Here is a 22,637-nt window from a genome sequence, read left to right as displayed (position 1 = left end):
TATTACCATTAACTCCTTCCAATAATGTGGGAGTAAATGATGCACATTATTACCATTCCTTGTGATAAGATATTCAATATTATCTTCAATTTCTTTGGTGTGATGGACTCTTCTCGTTACGCGACAAAAATACTTTCACATTTTTTAAGCAGCAAGTGGTGTGAATAACATCATGTAGCGTACGCAATAGTTGCACGATTTATTCAGTGATAAATTTTAAAAATGAGTTGGACGGTTTTTCCCCCTTTTTCTTGGAATTTAATTTTGACAGTAGAAATTAACAATGATGATTAATTAACTCAACTAGCCATACTTCAATATAATAGTATCATATTTGAGGATTGGATTGCACTAAACGCATATCAATACGAAAACGCAAAAGGTTGTTTTATTAACATTTTTATATATCCTCATTTTCTGTTGGCAAAGTCGAAGTGAACAACTCCAAGTGCACCACTTGATCGTGATGCTGTTTCGAGGAATTAATCTATCCCACGAACAATATAAAATACTGTACTTTGACCGAATGCACCTAAATTTCATGTTAATTTCTTGATTGAATGATCAACCACATTGCGGCAAAGAAGGAAAATGAACTAGGAAACTTGAAGATTTTAACAAAGACGCTTATTTAATTTATGACTTGAGCTCGATCCTTCCAAGTAAACTGATTTGGTTTAATTCATTGTCCACCAAAAGAATCTTGCCTTCCACCAGTGACAATATTGAGTATCCAATTATTACAACGATCAAAGGAATCTTGAAATAAATATTTAGCGACAATTAGCCGTCGAATCGGGTTTGGCTCCACACTGCATCACGGACACGGCTAAGATCTCGTCCCTTTAAAGTTCGCCCCACACCCTCAAACACCGAGTTGGCCGCGTTTTTCCGGCTTCGTGCATACTCTCGGGCGAGATATTCGTGTGGTGGCACGACGACGCCCGGGTGATAGTCGTTCAATCCATCCTCCAACTCGTGCAGGGACTCGACTGAGTCAACTCGATAAATCTTGGACCAATCAGGTACGTTCACTGGCGCTGATGCAGCCATGTGGCGGCCACGTGGAGATTCCGACACTCCGTCTTGTCCACGGAATTGGTGCAAGATCCTCGGTGATGATGACGAGTTGCTGGAATCTTCGAAAGCCAGTGACAAGCCACCAAGGTGGCGGTGGTGGTCGGAGGGTGGAGGTGGGGCGCGGCGACTCCGGTAGATACCGGAGCTTCCGTTGCTCTCCATGGAAGCCCGTGAACTCCAGCCTCCGTTTGCCGAGTGATCATCCCCGTTTTCTGTGTGGTCAACTACCGACCAAACTTCATCCTCTCCCAGTTCCGACGCACCGTTTGCAGTTTCTTGGCCGTGGTTATTATCAAGACTTCCCAAATAGCGTTCACTGCGGCTGGTAATCAGAGTTCGGCCTTTGCCCATTAACGTTCAATCAACACACAGACACACACACACATATATATATTGAATTCCCAACTTTAGAATCGCCGAAATCTTGATTTCTGATCAACCCTTGAAGGAAAAATGAACTCTTGATGATCCGATTCGAATTTTGATTATCTCGGGTTGCCGGAATAGGAATATACATAGAATTCCCGGTGACCCAATGTAAAAAACAAATGATCTCAGATAAGTAGAGGATTGATTATTTACGTGGGCGTAATAACGATAATGCATATAATGAACACCAGCTCAACTGCTATGGCCAAGGTTATAATAATATATAAAAGCTCGATTACGTCGGAGCAGGCCCACAGTAGTTTCATTTGAATTTCGTTTTCATTTTGTCTGAATTTCATTATTGTCAGTATAGGTGCTGTTGGGAATATGAAATCGACACTGTAAAAACAAAATAAATTCATTGCCTGATGGTGTTGATTCCAAGCTACAGCACTTGTTGGTGCGCATGCATAAGACACTCGCTTACCAGGGATTACATGTAAATACAACTATATTTAAAATCTTACAACAACCTCGTCAAGTTTATATTTATCTTACATTTAAAATCCATATGGTTGTATATATCTTACATTTTAAAGGGTTAAATGTAAAAAAATTCGAGTAGGTCTATTGTGAAACGGTCTCAGAATCTTTATATGTGATACGGATCAACCCTAGCGATATTCACAATAAAAAATGATACTCTTAGCATAAAAAGTAATATTTTTCATGGATTACCCAAATAAGATATTCGTCTCGCAAAATACAATCCGTGAGATTGTCTAACACAAGTTTATAATTTGTGATATTATAATCAACCAACTATCGAGAAGATAACATATTATTTTATGTAAGCACTCAATAAATAAAAGAAAATTTTAAATATTATATTTATATTTTCAGCAATTTCTTAATATTATGGCAAAAAACATGTCTTATAATTAAGAAAAAAACAGTAATAAAAATGCCACAATTGTGTGAAAATTTGGGACCTAACTTTTTGACCCAACAAAATGCTTAAAATATTTTGAATGGAGAGACATGGTCCACTGAGGTAGAATCTCCATTGTTAACCAGTCTTTTCAGGATTTGACACATTAAATGGCATATAAAAATTGGTCTCAAACCCCAATGATTGTTGTCTGTTTGTGATATATAGTTGGATTTGACTGGAATTACTCCATTGCAATTGGCACTAAATATATAGTTCGACTAATTTAGTTTAATTATTTTTTAATGTTAACTCCAACAAAATAAAGAAATATTCAACTTTGTGTATATTTTATTTAGGTCGTGTTAAGATTGAGATTTGAATTTAATTTAACGATAAAATTTGAGCTCTAATATCATGTTAAGATTAAGACTTGGACCTAATTCGACCCCAAAAACTAGATAAATAGGTGAAAATTGTCTAAATTCATATACACAACTCCCAAAAATTTCATATAAATGATGTGGGATAACTAACTTGTTCCATTTTTACCATGTTTTAAGTTAAAATTTTGATAGCAGCGGCATGAAAAAACTTGATATATAATCTCATGATGTGCGATTACTACATGGGAACTCCAATGAATAAATATTACAAGAGTGTTCTTGTATCGGATTATGATGTTTAGCATTGACTAACTGTGGCTTTACATGCTGGGACCGTCACTAGGATTATTCAAGAATACTTGTCACTTTAAAATTCATCAACATGTACACATTTTAGTTTTTTTTTTTTTACAGTATTTACGAGGATAAAAAGAAAAAACATCATTATGAAATGGAATAAAAATAAGGAAGAATTAAAAAAAAAAAAAATACTATGTTTAATACAAAATGAATAATTGATTATTTGATGTGTCGGCTTACATTTGTTTAATTTTAAATTTAGATGGTCAATTGAATATATTGTATTAAAATACAGAGATGTGATATTCGATGTGTAACAATTAACATAGATAGATCTCATTTGGTGAACACAATAACTCCAATGAGACCATATCTCGAGTCAATTTTGTTATACGGATCTCCGACTAGATCTATAAACAAATATTAAATTCGCTTCAGGTATGAATCGAGTCAACATATCTCCCGAGTCTGTCTCATAAGAGATTTATTACTCGTTATTTTGTGAATGTCATATCTACTATGTCGTTTTTTTTTAAAAAAAAAAAACAAACTATTTAATTTTATGAATGGGGGGAAAAAAAGAGTACGCTTTTATCATTAGAAACGTGTACTGTCGAGTATCATAAGGTAAAATAGTTGTTCCCCGGATTTGGGCGAAGCTATAGTGATGTAGACAAAACACGAAACAAATGGCCAGGCCGACTCGTCACCAAATAAATTTTAACTGAAATCTACGCAAACCTAGGTAAAAAAATTTCCTTAATCCCAAGTAAATCAAACCCCAATCTGGGACAGAAAAAACATGAAAGAAAGTATTGAGAATGGTGTTTTTGCAAAGGCATACTTAACGGCTAAGAATATTTTGGTGGGACTCGAAAGTAAACTTGTCATTTTATGAATAAAATTCAAAACTTTATCATGATTTCATTGTCAATGGCCACAACACAGAGGTCCCTCCAAAAGGGCTTCAAAATGCAGCAGAATAATGAACTTATGCAGTCTGATTCTCTAATCATGTGAATTTCGGGATGGGTATAAGGGTGGAGATGAAATTCGGGGACGGAGATGGAGATGGAGATGGCAAATCCGCCCCAACCCCGCCCATTGCCATCCCTAGTGCAGCATCAGGCGTCCGTCTCGATATCATCTATAAGGTTCTGTTTGGATGAGATGGTTTGATTTGAACGTGTATTTGAGTTACTCTATATTGATAAAAATCTACATGGTCGAAAATAAATTACTAATAAATAAAAATATCATACCAGATTAATTCATACAGACCGATGTTATAACAAGTATACGCATTGGTATGTAGATAAACTATAATAGTAGATTAATGTAGATGGCCAGCCTCATCTTATTCTTGTATTAGTATTTGCATCATTACCATGTTAAAAGATAAGCCAAAAATAGTATGATTAGAAGGATATCTTTTTGGAATTATGAAGTACACTTTTTTTTTTTTAAATCGAATATTTCATTTTTATCAAAAACTGTATTGATGTAACTCATATATTTTAAATCGTGCAATAATTTAATAATTATATTTCGATTTTTCTTTCAATGGAAATATTTATTACTCTTCAATAATAACATTTTCAATAATTACATCAATATACAAATTATTTGAATAAAATATGTGATATTGATTCTTATATCGATTATAAATACGACCCTCATCACTTTACCAGATCGACAGACAGTGCTGAAAGTGCGACTCAACTATTTTGAACTGTATAACCAGATGAAATGGTTCTCTTGAAATACCGATTAGTGTTCTCTATCGTTTTCTCTCTTTGTGTCTTGAAATTATGAGGGTATATCCTTTTTCATTTTACTTGCCCAATATATTTTATATTGGTAAACACCCAAGAAAAAACTTTAATTTGAAAAAAAAACGTGAAATATCAATCTTATGTTGATCGTATTAAGTGCGAAAAAGTGTCAAATATTTCTTACCTTTTATTTTTAAAAATAAAATATTCATAACTTATTATTTGATAATTATGTAATTTCATAGAGGTAAAAACTTGTGTGAGACGGCCTCACGAGTCGTATTTTGTGAGACGTATCTCTTATTTGGTTCAACCATGAAAAAATATTACTTTTTATGCTAAGAATATTACTTTTTATTTTGAATATCGGTATAAAGATTCGTGAGACCGTCTCACAAGAGACCTACTCTTTCATAGAAATAATTTCATTCGAACAACATAAATAAAACCCTTTGAATTAATGTCGAATCTAAAAAGCAGATGTTCGTTGTTTAAACGAGCTTTCTAGAACACTGCATAAAAATATACATGGTTTGATAATAATACCATCCAAAATATCCTTCATTTCATTTGTCCTTGTCAGTGTCCTTCAAATTTCTCATATATTTCCAAATTATTACTCTGATTTTATTTTATTTTTGAAAAAATAAACTCCTCCAAATATTCAATTTATTTCTCGAAACGGTAAATAAAATTGAAATTGGTATGGTGGCCATAATTTTCAAGGGCCATTGATTTTGGATTACACAGCACGAGTGGGCTCCGTTGGTGATTTTGGATGCATAAGTGACCGGACTTGGACTGTGGGGTCCATCTACATTGTTCGGGCTTGCAGTGGTGGCCCATGATTTCACTTTCATTTAATTTAAACATATTTAAAATAAAATGCCATATTTTATTTATCGATATATTGACATTCTAACCATATATGATCGACATATATTTATCTGATGAGAAACAACTTTGCTTCAAATGCATTGGAAATTCATTTTTAAAACAAATTAGAAGCAATCTATTATTTGAATTACTTAATTCACTTGAATATTTTATATCCAAACGAGATAAGAAATTTTAAATTCATCAATTCAAGTATAACATTAAAAAATACGATTGATGCATGATTCCGTCTTTCGGAGAGATATTTTTATCAAAATATAGTACCATAATACATTAATTTTTGTGTACGATAATTAATTAAACTTTAAATATATAAAAAAAGAATATGCAAATCAATTATTACAGTTTTTTTTTTTTACGAAATATAAAATAATCGGACTCTTTTTCAATAATTAGATATATGTCAATCCGAATGCAATCTAATAATATATCAAACCGAACTCAAGCTAAATTTTTTGAACCTAATTAATGTCTCTCTTATCCGAAATGACCAACTTATCTCTTACTTAGAAATTGAAGTAAAGTATCCGTTCAATGTTATAATTATGATATTAATTTTTTAATATGAATCGAATTAATTATAATTTTTTTATAAAAACGTAACACCTGCGTCGGACACCAATTATTAGAAAAACTAACCATACAATTATTGTGTTCCGATTGAGTGGCGGATAATCTCATAAAATATATTATATAACTAAGATCACAATAAAATCGATCATTTAATTGTATAAATAAATGCCAATGGCTCCAGTTTCAATGGAAGTACATCCTAACTCGCTATGATAGAATAATTGATACAAAGACAAAATAATATTACATTACTCATAAAAAAAAAAAAAAAAATTGGGATAAAAGATGAGTTTGTTATAATTCGATTTCTCTCGTTTCAAATTTGAAATCTTAATTTCAGATGGGTTATGAATCATTCATGTATCAATCATAATTATAAAAAATATTCCTACATATTCTTTTACTGTTTCTTTTATCATTTACTTATGCGATGAACAATCATTAAAAAATTGTCTCCATATATAAACACAAAAAACGTACATATGATCGCTAATATGTATGCTGCATCATTTTTTTATATCATATGTAAAAAAAGATTATTTATCGTTCAATCAAAATAACAAAAAAAAAAGTCTTTCATTTTAAGCTTGTCATTCTTAATAATAAAATATAATATTAATATTATTAATTATCTGATAATTTCTATCGACACTCCAATAATTTATTTTTATCATGAGATTTGAGCTCGACTCGTTTTAAAATTACTAAGCTTGCGAATAACTTGAGCTTGGTTCGCTACTAGCTTGTTTATCATGTTTAACGAGTCTAGCTCGAACTCGGCTTGTTAATCGGGCTCATTTTCGAGCTCATTAAACGGGCAATAGAGCTCGTTAAAAATATAATCGAGCTTGAGGATACAATATGATGTATCTTTATAAAGCAATGTTAAACTATCATGTTTGGGAACAGTAAACAAGCTTAGCTATATAACAGGCTCGTGACTCTATAAATGGTCATATTCGCGAGCTCACGAGTCGAATATCCTTAAGCTCGATCTAGCTCTGGCTCAACTCGATGAGATTAACGAAAGATCTTAAACGAGTTTTTCTCTTTTACGATCTGAGCTCCGAATAGCTCGTGAGTAGCTTTGTTCATCTACATCTCTATGTACAACATATCAAAGACCATGTTTAATTGCTCTACTCAACAAAAGATAATTATTTCATCACAACAATTCACTATTTAAGAGAACCGATGATTTGTTTGAGTTTTGGTAAATATAAACCGTCCTCATGAGTTGCGGTTGGCCCAATCATATAATTGGGCTTTTTAGGTCTTATAATAATTGGGCTGATTGTAAGCTCAACAAACAATTGGGTATCCACTGCTGAATAAATGATCTACTAAGCCCAATTGAAGATAAAATATGATAAACAGGTAGGTATCTGACGTGATCTCTTGGTGATAGATTGTTACCACTATCTATTAAAATAGACAGTAATTTTCTTATAACTCAGTCAGAGATCACAGTTAAATTCAAAACAATTTCAAGGTAAATTTGCATCTGGAGAATCAACTATGTCATGGTTATTATTTCTATCCCTTTTTTAATTAGCTGCATAGATCCCCCCAACCTTATAGCCCCCCTGCTGGAGTTGATGGAACACAACAGTGTTCCAAGGCGAAAAAACCATCTCAAGAGGAAGTTGTGGCTCGTACAAGCAGGACAAGGATGGACTTTGGTTTATCTGTGATTTGTCTTTCTCTCGGTTCTGAACAAGGCGAACAAACAGCAAGTCGAAGCAAGTATATTCCTCTGTCCACGAAACAAAATTGCCCGTATCACAGTGCTATATAAACTCTCGAAAGCAGCAAACTAATATACTATAAGCAGAAACTTTCAAGTACGAAGGGAATATAATATGCACCGAGATGGCAAGAAGAAGATTACTGATGTATGATAGGGATTATTTATAATCGATCACCGGATGCATTAAAGATACACGACTTTTCGAACCGCATGCGTAGAAGAGTCACAACTTTCTGCGAGTAGTCAAGGGACACATTGTTTGGTGCAAACAGCAGCCTGGAGTAGATGCAACCTTAACCAAGGGACGCGCACACTTTTTGGTGCGTACAAAAGCAGTGGGATGTGCGCACCAGGAGCGCCAATTCTGTGACATGCGTTCAAAATCAGTGGGACGCGCGCCTGGTTCTGACATGCGCGATGTAGCATGTTCTTGGCGTGCTGGTGCACGCGAGCTTCTGCTCTGATGCGTCCTGGACACTGTTATTGTTAACAAAATTTATTTTTCCAAATAAATTTCTACACACCGTGCCGGCCGGCTTCACACGCACGTGTGTTTCATCGAGACCTAACCTATTAACGTCTTTCCCTCTTAAAAGCTTCTGGTACTCCTTGGGGTTTAAACTCTTAGCTCAAACTTAGAGCTTATAAGATAAACCAAACTTGACTAATATTCCAATATGAGACAATTATCATTCCTTTTTTCATTCACCATGCTTTGCTCTTCATTTATCCAACATTATCTTCCTAGGATAAACAACCCTTTTTCCAACTAGATACTACAATTTCATAATGGCAGCCATCCACAAAAGGAGTGGATGCGGCAATGAAAGAATTTCTGCTTTTTTTCAATATTGGCACGACGGGTAGGGATCATGAAGGTGTGTCTTGTTGTTTGTCATAAGACAAATGTTTTCCATGTTGTACACACCCGAAATGATAGTATTCAAGTAAGAGTAATAATTATTTTACATCATCAATCATTTTTTTTCTGATGATTACATTTTTTTGTAATCCATGATAATTAAACATGTGATATTGACACTGACACCAATTACAAACTGAAACATTTGCTTACCATTTTAGGAAAAGTCATATGCTCCGTAAATCAGTTATGCCTTCGTAACTTATTATCTCATTTTCTACTTGCTTGTCCTGGTATGGGTAATAAGCATGATCACCCAAATGTAAACGGATTTTAAATATCATCTTCTACGAAACCTCGTCTTTTTGGCACCCAAAACGACGTGTATAAAACACTCGACAAAGAACTGAAGAGTCAACACGCAGAAAGAATTAAGATTGCACTTTCTGATCTCTAAATCACCATCTCAACTATGATTCATTCATGCTAGGCCGAGATTAATCGCTGAAAATTTGTTGGAGCTCCCTTCGTTCCCAATCACTGCTCCGAGACAGGTTTCATTTCCAAGTTTGTATCTTTGTTTGTCCATTTATTATACTGAAGTCTGAATCTTTCAACGGATTTGTCAAGAAAAGCCCGTTTCAGTTACAAGATTGCATTTTTTAGAATTTTTTTAAACAAATCCGTTCATAAATCTGGATTATTGATCCAATTTTCGTTGGCTGCCAAGAAAAAGAAATGGGTGGTTGTTTCAGCAAGAACAAATATACAAGCCCCGATACCAATGGCATTAGATCAGGAAGAGCAGCAAACACAAGATACCAGCAAAGCCACCCAGATCATCAAAAACCATCGACTCAGTATACACCCCAGCCCCAGCATCAGCCTCAGCCTCAGCCGCAGCCGCAGCAGCAGTCGCAGCCGCAACCTGAGAGGCACCACCACCCACAACCGCAACCCCAAAACCAAATTCAAAAATTAGAGCCCAATAACATTTTGGGAAAGCCCTTTGAGGATGTCAAGACAAAATACAGCATTGGTAAAGAATTGGGTAGGGGTCAATTTGGGGTAACTTATTCTTGTTCTGAGATTGGCAGTGGGCATTCATATGCTTGCAAGTCAATATTGAAGAGGAAACTCGTCAGTAAGAATGATAAGGAAGATATGAAGAGGGAGGTTCATATAATGCAGCACTTAAGTGGGCAGCCTAATATAGTGGAATTCAAGGGTTCTTATGAGGATAGAATGTCTGTGCATCTAGTAATGGAGCTTTGTGGTGGAGGGGAGCTTTTCGATAAGATTATTGCTCAGGGGCATTATTCTGAGAGCTTAGCCGCTGATCTTTGTAGACAGATTGTGAATGTTGTTCACCATTGCCATTTTATGGGTGTGATGCATAGGGATCTCAAACCTGAGAATTTCTTGCTCTCAAGTAAGGATGCGAATGCAAGGTTGAAAGCAACGGATTTCGGGCTCTCTGTTTTTATTGAAGAAGGTGTGTATTTTTCTTCCTTCTAGTGCTAAACAGATTTCTCTTCCTTAGTGGTGATAATTATCTCAGTTGAGCATATATTTGATCAGTATATGATCCCTGACTTTTGGTATATGTTTAGCCTTCAATGAATAATCATTTGGATTTCAGTAACTAGTATAAATAAAGTTACATAATAGGAAACAGTTTTAGCATTTCTGAAAGAAGTGTTTGAGCGATTGAGCTCATATATGATTGTTTAACTTTCCGCCTATTCATGAATTGCACTTTGCGCTTATTTTGCTTATCTTTGCATCTCTTCATGGATTGTAATTTGAGTCATGACCTTTGGCTATGATTCATATGGAGGATAAAGGGGGGAATCTATTCACATCCAAATCTTGATATAGTTTCTATTATTTCAAACCAAAACTATGGGCCTGTCACAAGTTTGATAACAAATTACTCTATGGAGAAGGAATGGTCTATCATCGTTCTCGTTCCTATTTTAAAAGCAAAAGCTACAGAAATTTTCGTCTTTATCCCCATCTCTCGTACTTCAGAAAATGTAAATTCAATCTAAAAAAAGTTGGAAAGGTAAAGGACAGTGGATGTCACCCAATCCCTTCCATTCGATATCTCTATCTTCTACTCCCTCGACATACCATTCGCATCTTTTGGAAAAAAAATCTCGGCCATTGAAAACGCGTGCACTCATAAAATATTTTACGGGTCTTTTTCTTCTAAAAAATGCGAAGTATTTGAACCTGAAAGGATATCAAAAGCTAATGAGAATGAGTAAAATTTCTAAGAACATATAGCAATCGTTTAAAAATCCTAGGAATAAACCATCTAAATGTCCTTGTTTAGGTGTTAATGGCATAATGGACTTAGTCGATGAAATTATGAAAGGGGGAGAGGAAACCAGTGATATTGGAAGATGCTTGTGCGTAAAAATTTTTATCAGATTTTTTTAGGGAGGATTGAAGAGTCAATTTGTTTAAAATTTTAATCTAAATATCTATTCAGTCAAGAACCAAACTCGTTAATAATTATTCCACATTATTTCTTATCCTACAAAATTTTATTGTTTATATCTCCCAATAAACATGGTTATTTTATCACCCCAACCAAACACGTTCTCAGTGTAAATGCAAATTAGGTGTTATGAATCTTTGACTCATGAGAACCATCACTTCCTTTCTCAGTCTATGATTCTTGACTTTCCCAATCAAAGTAATCTTTCTGGGGTTAGATAATCTTTAGAAATTAGTGCATTTGCGTTTCTAAAAATGCATAATTATGGTTAACAGGAGACCAAGAGAAAAAGGAAAAGGGTCAAGAATGGAGAAAATGCATTCTGGCTTTGTGTAAGTTGGAATCATCACTATATCTGATTTTGTCGGGGTCCATGATAGCTTTTGTGTAAGTTGGAATCATCACTGTGGGAAGGAAGTTCTTTTAATAGATGATGTAGAGGTGGGAGTCTTTTTACTTTGCTTAGAGCAAGCGAGTTTGTATTAAGTTGAGTGATCTCAATGATCCAACTTTATTATTTTATTAGTTATTGCTTCTAATTTGGAAATCCGCAATTCCTTCAAACATACAATTATTTAATTGGATTTTATCACTTAATAAATTCAATACCTACGATGTACTACAATGGAAAATTCCTTACTTTATGATATCCTCAAGCTGGTACATATTATGCAGAGATGTCAATGAATCTAAATATCACATTTTTACAATCCTATGGATTCATTACTTATCAATATGGTAAGAACTTAAAGAAATTAGGGTTTCCATGGGCGTGAGTGTGTGGTAGGAGAAAGTAACATTATATTGGGAAAGGAAAAATCCAAAAAATTTTGGAAGATGGTGATAATGTCAATTATCTGGAAATTGTGGAGAGGAAAGAAACCAACAGATTTTGAAGGATTACATGGTGAGATATCTCAATTGTGGGCAAACACCAAATTTAGTTGCACTTTAAGCACATCTAGACAAAGATTTCAAAATTTTCCTTTAGTTCCTTGGTAATAAGTCAATGTTGATTTTGTTCTTGTCAAGATTAGGCATCCAGTTGGTTTGTTAATTTGTCTTTTCATAAGAGTGGTTGGACGGATGCCAAAAAATAAAATAATCATATAAGCATTTCTTGTGTACGGTCTTTAATAAAATTTCATGCCTTCAATGATCAATCAATTCATTTCAGTTAAAAATTTTAGCTGGCATTTTAGTAACTTCTTGATTTTTCTGCGTTAATAGATAGTAATGTCATATATAAATTCCAGGAAAAGTTTATCGCGACATAGTTGGTAGTGCATATTATGTTGCTCCCGAAGTGTTGTGGCGAAGCTACGGAAAGGAAATAGATGTATGGAGTGCTGGTGTTATTTTGTACATCCTCCTCAGTGGCGTTCCTCCATTTTGGGCTGGTAAAACCAATCTTGATTTATGGATAAATATTTTGGGAGTCAGTTCCTTTCTAAATGATTCTTGAATTTATTTGCCGCAGAAACTGAAAAGGGCATATTTGATGCTATTTTGAAAGAAGAAGTTGATTTTGACAGTCAGCCATGGCCTTCCATATCAGCCAGTGCCAAAGATCTTGTTCGAAAAATGCTGACAAAGGATCCAAAAAAAAGAATTACCTCTACTCAAGTACTCGGTATGCCATAATATATCATCTATCTCATATTCAATATTAGCATTGACACTCGAACTAAACTCTTTTGTTAAAGAACATTCGTGTTTTATAATGATGTTTGAATCATCTTTAACTTAAAACATTCTTTGTACTGATTTTCAAGAGCACCCTTGGATTAAGGGGCAAGCCCCTGACAAGCCAATCAATAGTGCGGTTCTTTCCAGAATGAAGCAGTTCAGGGCAATGAATAAGCTTAAAAAACTTGCACTAAAGGTAAACCTTTCTGTTTTCACTTTGGATAAACATTCTGTAAACTGGAAAGTTAAGAGTCATCAATTTTGTTAAAGGATCTTGCTATTTATGCCTCAGAATATTGACAATGTTAAACTGTTCTAATATTCCTCTGCTTTCTGTAAGATGCTTAAATTTTATTCTCCTAAATTTCTTGAACAAATATATTGCATCTCTATTTGTTATTATACCTTGATATATCTCTCACAAAGAAATTGCTTCTATTTGTTCTTGTACGATTCACCATTTTCTTCTTCTTGGGCGTCTATTAGTTCTGTAATGTTTATATTGGGCAGAAGATACAATCACAAAATGAAATAAGGTTGAGTAAGAACAAGGCCAAAACAGATGGTCTATTAGTTCTGTAATGTTTATTTGGGCAGAAGATACAATCACAAAATGAAATAAGGTTGAGTAAGAACAAGGCCAAAACAGCTGGTTTTTAGTTAATTACTGGAATAACTGCAGGTTATTGCGGAAAGCTTGTCGGAAGAAGAAATTAAAGGTCTTAAAGCAATGTTCACTAATATGGACACAGATAAGAGTGGTACCATCACCTATGAAGAATTGAAAACGGGATTAGCTCGGCTCGGATCAAAACTGTCTGAAGCCGAAGTAAAACAACTTATGGAAGCGGTAATTAGCATGTCATCAAGACATTATGCAGTTTGATTACAGCTTTTCATTTTAACAATTCAAGCCATTGATTTCAGGCTGATGTCGACGGTAATGGGACAATAGACTACATTGAATTTATCACTGCCACGATGCACAGGCATAAGCTTGAAAGAGATGAACATCTGTTTAGTGCATTTCAGTTTTTCGACAAAGATAGCAGTGGGTAAGTACATCTTTTTTTCACAAAATGCGGCATAGTTCTCTTGAATACTTGGTGAGATACTTTCCAGATTGAAAAAACATCATTAAAATCAGGGTTTTTTTGGTCATATTGATCACCAAGCTTGATTATGCTAGTTCAACGTTTTTTAAATTTGACACTAAAATTATTTATCTAGGAATCACTTTTCATAAAAGCTCTAGTTCACGGGGGATAACTCAGCAAAAGTTTTGAAATTTTTTTGACACGTCTCCTTGCATATAAGCATGAGATTGTGAATACATATTTGTAATCAATTGATAAGAAGGCACACATGTATGTTCTCGGACATTTGGCAACAGATGCCTAGAAATAAGCACTGAAGGCAAATTTTATGAAATGGTTTTCTTTTTTCTTTTTAAAACTGCCAGTAGTGTGGCGGGAGGTTTGGCGGATATATATACCTGTTTATATATATTGGGTTTTGTTGAACCAATGGTTTGGGACTAATGACTCCTGATTATGATAATCTGTTATAAACCGTTTTTTCATAAGTCTGAGCTCTTGGAAGATGTTGACTCGATGATTCTTTCAAAGTTAATTAATTACCTCAAGCACTATTCCCAAGAAAAAATTGTCATTTTATTTATCTTATTAACTTCAGGTATATCACGAGAGATGAACTGGAAAGTGCTATGAAGGAGTACAGCATGGGGGATGAGACCACCATCAGGGAAATAATCTCGGAGGTGGATACAGATAATGTATGTACATCGACTTGAGTTAAGATATCATACAGCTTTATGGCCCCTTAGAATTACATAAGCATTTTACATGTTTGCATGTTATAGGATGGACGAATTAACTACGAGGAGTTCTGTGCGATGATGAGAAGTGGAATACAGCAACCTGCAAAGCTGTTTTAGAGTGTGTGCTTGTTTTGAGCAGGATGTTTTCTAACACGTGAGAGAGTTCTGCTTATAAAGATATTGAAGTGTATTGGTTTGCCATTTAGAATCTCTCTTCTATTTTAATTACTCTGAATCGAGTATGGTAATTTCAAGTTGTTTATGTGTGTCTTGTTTAAGATTAAATTACTCAGTTTTAGAATCATTTCTTTATCCTGGGACCTGAAATCCTTCGTCTGAATTTTATGTGCGATAGCATTTATTATCTTGTAAGAAAATGATTGTGTGAATAACCATCATTCTGTTTTGAGTTAAAATGCTGGTGGATTGTCTTACTAAGTCGTTTTGCGCTTTTTTAGCTTTCGTTATTCTCTGAACTCTCCTTAATAGATAAGTGCTTTTAATATTCTCTACTTGTTCTTTTTTCTTTTTTGGTTTTCTTGAAATAGACTAGGCTTGGGTCCAAAAGCTTAAAGGATCGTGCCTTCATTAATTGAAATTTCTTTCTCGTTTCTTGGATTTCATGCAAAGTGTTGCACGATTGTTTTGTCATAATCGAGGTCTTCGGTTGGTGGAAATAATAGAAGTAGCTGTTTAACATGTGCTTTACAAATACTTGGAAGTTCAAGGAAAATTTTTATTACTTTTAACCTTAAAACACTTTTTTCCAGGCCTGTGGTGACATGGTTTACTCTACGGTGAATGCATTTGAAGGAAATAGCTAGTTTGTAAGGTTTCAAACACATGCATATAGTTGGCAATCGCATTCAATCACTGTGTGAATATTGTTTCTCTGGTCACATCCACGTACAGCCAACCATATTTGCTATTGTGGAGGGATCTTATCTCCCATTATCAACTTTCATAAAATCATTTCCCTTTTTCGTGAGGGCCCCTTCTTTAATTTTTCTTTATCAAGCTTTTATTTTCTTTATTACGTCTGTTTAAGAAGAAAAGTTCTCTTCCCAAAAAAATTAGAGTTGAAGAAACAAACAAAACATGAATCTTGCTGCTGCAAATTCAACAACCATAATAATCACATAACAAGCATCCTACACACCCACCACCTTCGGTCCTTACAACAATCCACACCCACATTTTCCCCATGAACTCCATACACAGAAAAAAGAAACCCGCAGTACAAAGAAACAGATCGATAATTAACACTGGCCAGCGGCCATCACAACCTTCATCTTGCCACAAACAGAAGAGAAGCCATTTTATTTGTCATCCACACTCCTCAATCTTTTAATGGAGCTTATTGGCAAGATTGCATTGTTTTCTGATTTCACCCTTGGTGCCTGTGAGAGGGTTGTTCTCAGATAAAGTGGTGATGGCTCTAGCAAACTCTGAGAAGAAGTAATCTTGACTCTTGGCCATTTTCTTGACGAAGGGCTTGGTTCTCTTGTCTGTGGCTAGTTGGTGATCCACAATTAATAAGCCCTTGTTGTCCAATATGTTTCTGTAATAATTGTTGTCGAGTTTCATTGGCGTGCCACGATCGTTTCTCACGTACTGCACGGCCTTAGGATCCGGGATGGCATCGGGGCACTTGTAGAGCATGTGCTCAACATGATCAGGGTTCAGTGCTGGATCCACCTCCGGGTATAGACGGTGCACCAGTTTTACACAGTGGGTTCTGCCGACACTGTGAGAGCCTGTAACATGACTAATTCCCATCACACTTATTGTCTAACAGAAAATTTTTACATTCTTTGATTTGGATCCAAAATATTATATACTTCTTGAGAACGGGTGAATCTAAAATAAAAATTATACTCATATGATGATGATAATTAATTCTTGAATATAAAAGAGTTCTAGCTGGATAAAATCGTGGATTTATACCAAGTAAAGCAACTACTCCAGGGGTATCAATTCCAATAGCAGCAAAACGCTCGAGTACAACACTCATGCTCTCATTGTGATCTGGTAAGTACTGCTCAAGAATATCTGCTCGGCTTTTTCTACCATCTCTTCTTCCAGTTTTAAGGGGAATATATGGCCCTCCAACCTGTCCAAAAAACAAAAACAAAAAATAAAAATAAAAAAATAAAATTACAAATCACAGTGACTATGGCTTATGGTAAAACACCAAATTTGGGTAGATCCACAAATAGAGGCACTTAAAATCTTGAAACTTCCGATAAGTTAACCGAAACAAGACACATCACCATTTTAGGATGAAAATGCCGAAAAAGGACAAGAATTTGAGTCAGAAACTCAGGGTAGTGTTCACCAAAATTTGGGAAATTCTAAAACAAGCGAATTTCTGAGTACATATCTCGAGTTTCCAGCGTGCTAAAACATGTAAATTCAAGCAAATGAAAAGAAGAGAGAGCGAGAGAGCTCAACTTACAGAAGCAATGCCATCTCTAGCGGACAAGACAAGAATATCCGCGCACGAAACAACACCAGGGCATTCCCTCTCTAGAGCCTCTTTAATAGTCTCAAGATACCTGAAATTCCTCATCCCAAAACTCCTATCTGTCTCCTTTTCAGACAAAACCCTCCTCGTTGAATCCAGCAGTAAAGATGCATCACACGACTGCAACACAAAACAAATCAATCGACTAGTATAAAATATTAAATATCTCGACAACAAACCAATAAATTACCTCGACGAAACAGTCGTGGAAAATGTTCCTAAGCCACGAAAAAGCAGTGTTCTTGTGGCGTTTGTACAGTAGTCTGACTTGTTCTTTGATGATATCTTCAGCTTGAGGGCAAGAGTCCTTGTAATAGTTCATGACAAGGCCGGGATCTTCATTTTCTGCAAAAGCAGAGAGGGATGAAATGTAGATGATCGCGAGGAAGAAGAGAGCTTTGGAAATGAAAGCCATTGCTGCACTATGGAAACTTAGCAAAGGTCACTGACTGACTGACCTCATGTTTTCGCTTATACTGCCTGCCACCTTAAATAAATGAGGAAGAGAGAAGAGCGAGGCTGAATGTTTCTTTTTCTGTTTTTTTTTTTTTTTTTTTAAAAAATAATTAAAAAAGAACTCTAATTATGCTTAAATTGGTATAACTTGTCTGATCTTTAAATTTTGATGCAGATTCTTTTGGCCTTATTCGAACTCAATCTATGCGCAGCATTTACTCCTTGCCAATTCACGAAGGGTAAGTTTTAAGATAACCCAACGACGATTAATTAATATTGGATCGTGATTAGGATTGGGAAAAATACCGAAATTTTGATATATCGTGCATATCATATCGAAATATACCTCATATATCGATATTAACGGTATACCGAAATTTTCGGTATTGGTAACGGTATATGTTTTTGAAATGTTCAGTAATTCGGTATATAACGAAATACCGAAAAATTATTATAATAAAATTATTTTGTTGTGATTGTGATGAGATTAACAATATTTTTAAAAAAAATCCGGTATAGACGGTATTATACTGATATCGTACCGAAATTGCGGTACACGAATTTTTTTGGTAAGAACGACATGTAATTTATGTTATATCGAAATTTCGGTACGATATCAGTATTCATTTTTCGGTATCAAAAAATTTCGGTATGAACTATATTATTTAAAAAATCGATATACCGTATTAAACCAGGACTAAACCTAACAGCAAACAAATTATTCATTTACCCAAACTCCCCACAGCCACACAATTTGCCAGTCGATTTTCTATCCCTCTTATTAAAAAAAACTCACTTTTATATAAAAAATTATTATATTATTGATAAATCGAATCATATCGTATATCTCATCATGTTTCAATTCACATGTCAAAATAAACTTAATTTCAGTTATCTATATTTATACTTTTATTATTCCAACTCTTATATCTTTTTGGAAAATTAGATACCAAATTAAGTATTCACTTGTGTTATTTAGATTTACTTTTTTTGGTCGATATATGTATATATCGATGAAATTATAACACAAATATATGCATTTCAGCTCCCGAAACATATCCAAGTTCAGTTACCTGTATGCTCTTTTAGATATATTTCTTGACAGATGTAATGTTTGAATTGTGTTATATCAGAATTAAGTGTTGTGTCAAATGTTAAAACATTTAAGACAACATGCAGCGGAATATTAAAATTTATAACACAGATTGACTTTAAATAAATAGATGGACAAGATTAAATATGCACAAGTATAAATACGGTGGCTCATGGCAAAAATTAATCACTAGAAAATCAAAACGTTTACAAAAACCAATCATTAATGATCTTCACAAAAATCAACTTTTCTCAACACTTTGAGAAACACAAATGCTTTCTATAAGTCAAACAACCAGAATAAAAATTATTCAATAAAGTGAAGAATCGATGCAAAAGTGTGAGGCAACGAAACACGATCTTCAGCCAACACTTGCACGCGTGTTGTCTGAAGTGTCCTCAGCAATCACGGCAGCACACTTCATAGCAGCAACACAATGTTGATAATATTTTTCTCTAAAAACTCCACATAGTGTGAAAGTGAGTGTATAATTAATCAAGCATCAGTGCCGTCAATGTCCTCATTTTTCTTATTTATAAACACCATCTCTTCTAGATTTTATCTCCACAAGTTAACCTATCAAACAAAGAAGGTTAAAAATTGATACATTATTCAAGATAACATTTACATATTTATCTTATCATCTAGAAAATAAAAATCTCATTAAATATTATACACAATCAAATCAAAAAAATATATATAATATTAAAAAAATCTCTTTCAAGTTAATAAATTATATCAGTTAAATTAAGAGATAATGTTTCTCTTCATGCTCAATAACTTTTGTATTTCTAAGTTTCAGATAGCTTAAATTGAAAAAAATAGAAGTCAAATGGTTGAAACTGAGTTTTTGTAATATGAGGACTGAATCCCAACGAATGCCGATATATGTTTTTAGAGAAAAAAATATGAATACGATATGTATGCTCTTGTAGTTATTATACGTAGAATCACAGCTTAACATCGGATGGTTGTCGGTTAGAAGCACACATCCATCTTATTTCTAATAAGTAAAACGACGGGGTATGATAACTTATCACATCAACCAAAAAAAAAAACATTGTAAGACAATTCTATGCATCAATTTTGTGAGATAAATATTTTATTTAGATCACTTATGAAAAAATATTATTTTTATTTCAAAATATTATTTATTATTATAAATATAGACATTATTAATTCGTCTCATATCATAAAATATGTGAAACGTATTATAAAATACCTACTAATAAATCAATGACAACTTCGAAAAGGGATGCTTCTTCTTTTGTCAAAGTTGAGATTTATGATTATTTTGACTTTAATGATGAGAGTCGTAAAAATTATTACATAGAAAAAGAAAGAGCCACATTAGATTTACACGTACACAAAAAATATTTTCCTTTTTCTAAGATAATTTTTTTTTTTAAAAAAATGAAATCTAATTAGAATCAAAATATAAATTTGAGTGTAATTTTAATATATAAAAAAAATTATGAGACGATCTAACGAATCAATTTTATGATATAGATTTTTAATTTAGCTCACTCATGAAAAATATTACTTTTTTTTATCAAAATTATTAGTTTTTATATCAAATATGAACAAAATTGTTCAATTTCGCGAATAAAAATTTATCAAATGGTCACATAAAAAAACCTTTTCTTTCAAATATCGACGCAAAATAATCCAAAAAACAAAACAAAAACTAACCATACAAACAAATGGCACTATGTGCACCGACGGTCTAGTATCTTGCCCCGACCATACACACACCTGTCCCAACCTCCATTATTTTAAATTATATTCCGTTCAAAAAAGGAAAAAAAAATCCCTATATATTTTATTTTTTAAAAATTTATGTGAACAATTATTTAATTATCCGTAAAGTCGACATTTTCCAAGAAAGTAATGGGATGACACAATATTGTTTTATAGTAATAGTTTTCTCTGCAATTAAATTTTTTTAAAATTTACAAGAAATCATCATTATATTTCTTTACTAGTGATTTATTATCTCTAGAAATAAATATCTAAGCAATAAAATATTTATTTTATGATGATATATAAGCGAACTTCTAACAATTTGCAAAGATAATTTGTTTTTTTTAGAAATTGGAAATATCATTTTATGTTGTTTGAAATATAATGTGTAGATAACATGAAAAACTAGTATTACAAATTATCTATGATTTTCTACTTCAATTAATTTAATATATGGAATATATTTATTCAAAAAAAATGTGGTATATATCGTGGATACTTGTAAGAAATTGTCAATTATACATTTCGAAGGATGTAGCCTGAGACGGAGCCAAATGAGGAGACGGTGGGTGCGATCGTACTCTCTCGATTTTTATTTTATAGAGTAAGATATTAAATGTAATTATTTTACTTTCAATTTTAGTTAGATATCTTATAATTTTTAGTAATTTTAGTACATTCTGATATGATATCGCCTATGTCAACATCATATTTATATTATGTTAGCATCACATTAATATCAACGAAAAAACCGAAATTACAAAATAAACGAAAATAGTCGACTAAGATTAAAGTTTGACAATACAGATGATAAAGATACAATTATACATAACAAAAATTACAACTTTTTTTATATATGTATGTATTGATAATTTATCTTGTGGTAAGCGATTTTATTTTTAATACTTTTCAATGTGATATGGATAACTTATATTGTAAGGATGTCTAAGGAATAAATTCACAATACGTGGGCGCATATATAACATGTCTAAGAATGAGTCATTTCACGGTTTCACTTACCGACATTTATGTCTTATTCACGCAGGCGATTGGGTAAAATTTGAGATAACGTGATATGATATTTTTCAATGTTATATGATCGATTATTATTATGAGTATATGTTATCAAAATCGATGTTTGATATCTTCTCTTTCAAGTTCCCGTCTAGTCTTGTACATTCTATGATTTACTTTTTGTCGGGGTAAATGAATCTCTGATTCATGATCACCTTTTAATGGAATACAACTTTATCGAATTTAATTAATTAGTTAATTAATTAACAATTATCACTAAGAAGAATCTTTCTTTTAAAAGTGACTTAATCCAGCGGTTCAAGTCCATCGAGATTCACAATATTTTAAATAATTGATATACGCTACGCTCACTTATATATTTAATTAACTATATATCTACCTATGCTATTGAGCCATTTATTTGTTGACCAAAATAATGTCTCCAATTTCCAATGACATTTTTTTCCCTTTTAATATAATATTAATACTAATTGAAGCCTCTTTTTTTATACAATTTTTTTCCCAAAAAGTCAATTCAAATCTATCTAAATAAAATAAATGTTGATTGCATAAATGAACCCACCACCACCCCCCATCCCCCCCACCCCCCCAAACACGTAAAAGAACCTCGGCCCTTGATAATTATATATTTTATACAGTTTTATGTTCAGCTACTTTAATTTTGTTTTATCGATAGGGCCCAAAAAAAGAGTCAGGCCCAAATAGGTAGAGGCCCATTCTGCTCTAAGCTGCTAAAACACGTATTTGTGTAGGTGAAACGCAATTAATCCGATAAATTAATTTAGACAATAAGTTTAACAAAGCATGTCGATTATTTATTAG

The 22,637-nt window shown here is 33.4% G+C and overlaps 3 protein-coding genes across 3 annotated transcripts; 1 reads left to right on the top strand and 2 right to left on the bottom strand.

The window, feature by feature from the left end:
• Positions 1–605: 605 nt before the first annotated feature.
• LOC142523339 (protein S40-6-like) lies at positions 606–1,716 on the bottom strand. The gene has a single exon (XM_075627100.1). It carries the CDS (start codon positions 1,429–1,431, stop codon positions 784–786), a length of 648 nt encoding a protein of 215 aa, XP_075483215.1. The 5' UTR covers positions 1,432–1,716; the 3' UTR covers positions 606–783.
• A 7,550-nt stretch (positions 1,717–9,266) lies between these two features.
• On the top strand, positions 9,267–15,223 carry LOC142522191 (calcium-dependent protein kinase 2-like). The gene is made up of 8 exons (XM_075625364.1): positions 9,267–10,418; positions 12,689–12,832; positions 12,913–13,065; positions 13,208–13,317; positions 13,804–13,971; positions 14,049–14,176; positions 14,817–14,916; positions 15,004–15,223. The coding sequence occupies exons 1-8, from the start codon at positions 9,662–9,664 to the stop codon at positions 15,076–15,078; spliced, it is 1,635 nt and encodes a 544-aa protein (XP_075481479.1). The 5' UTR covers positions 9,267–9,661; the 3' UTR covers positions 15,079–15,223.
• Positions 15,224–16,055: 832 nt separating this feature from the next.
• Positions 16,056–17,968, bottom strand: LOC142522192 (peroxidase 42-like). Its single transcript, XM_075625365.1, has 4 exons — positions 17,679–17,968; positions 17,420–17,608; positions 16,909–17,074; positions 16,056–16,718 (listed from the first exon to the last, which is right to left on the bottom strand). Exons 1-4 carry the CDS (start codon positions 17,901–17,903, stop codon positions 16,309–16,311), a joined length of 990 nt encoding a protein of 329 aa, XP_075481480.1. The 5' UTR covers positions 17,904–17,968; the 3' UTR covers positions 16,056–16,308.
• Between the last annotated feature and the right edge of the window lie 4,669 nt (positions 17,969–22,637).

This window comes from Primulina tabacum, chromosome 13, assembly GCF_025594145.1.
Source record: "Primulina tabacum isolate GXHZ01 chromosome 13, ASM2559414v2, whole genome shotgun sequence".
NCBI classification, from domain to species: Eukaryota; Viridiplantae; Streptophyta; class Magnoliopsida; order Lamiales; family Gesneriaceae; genus Primulina; species Primulina tabacum.
Note: the sequence above shows the minus strand (reverse complement) of the source record. Positions and strands in the feature narration are given on the sequence as shown.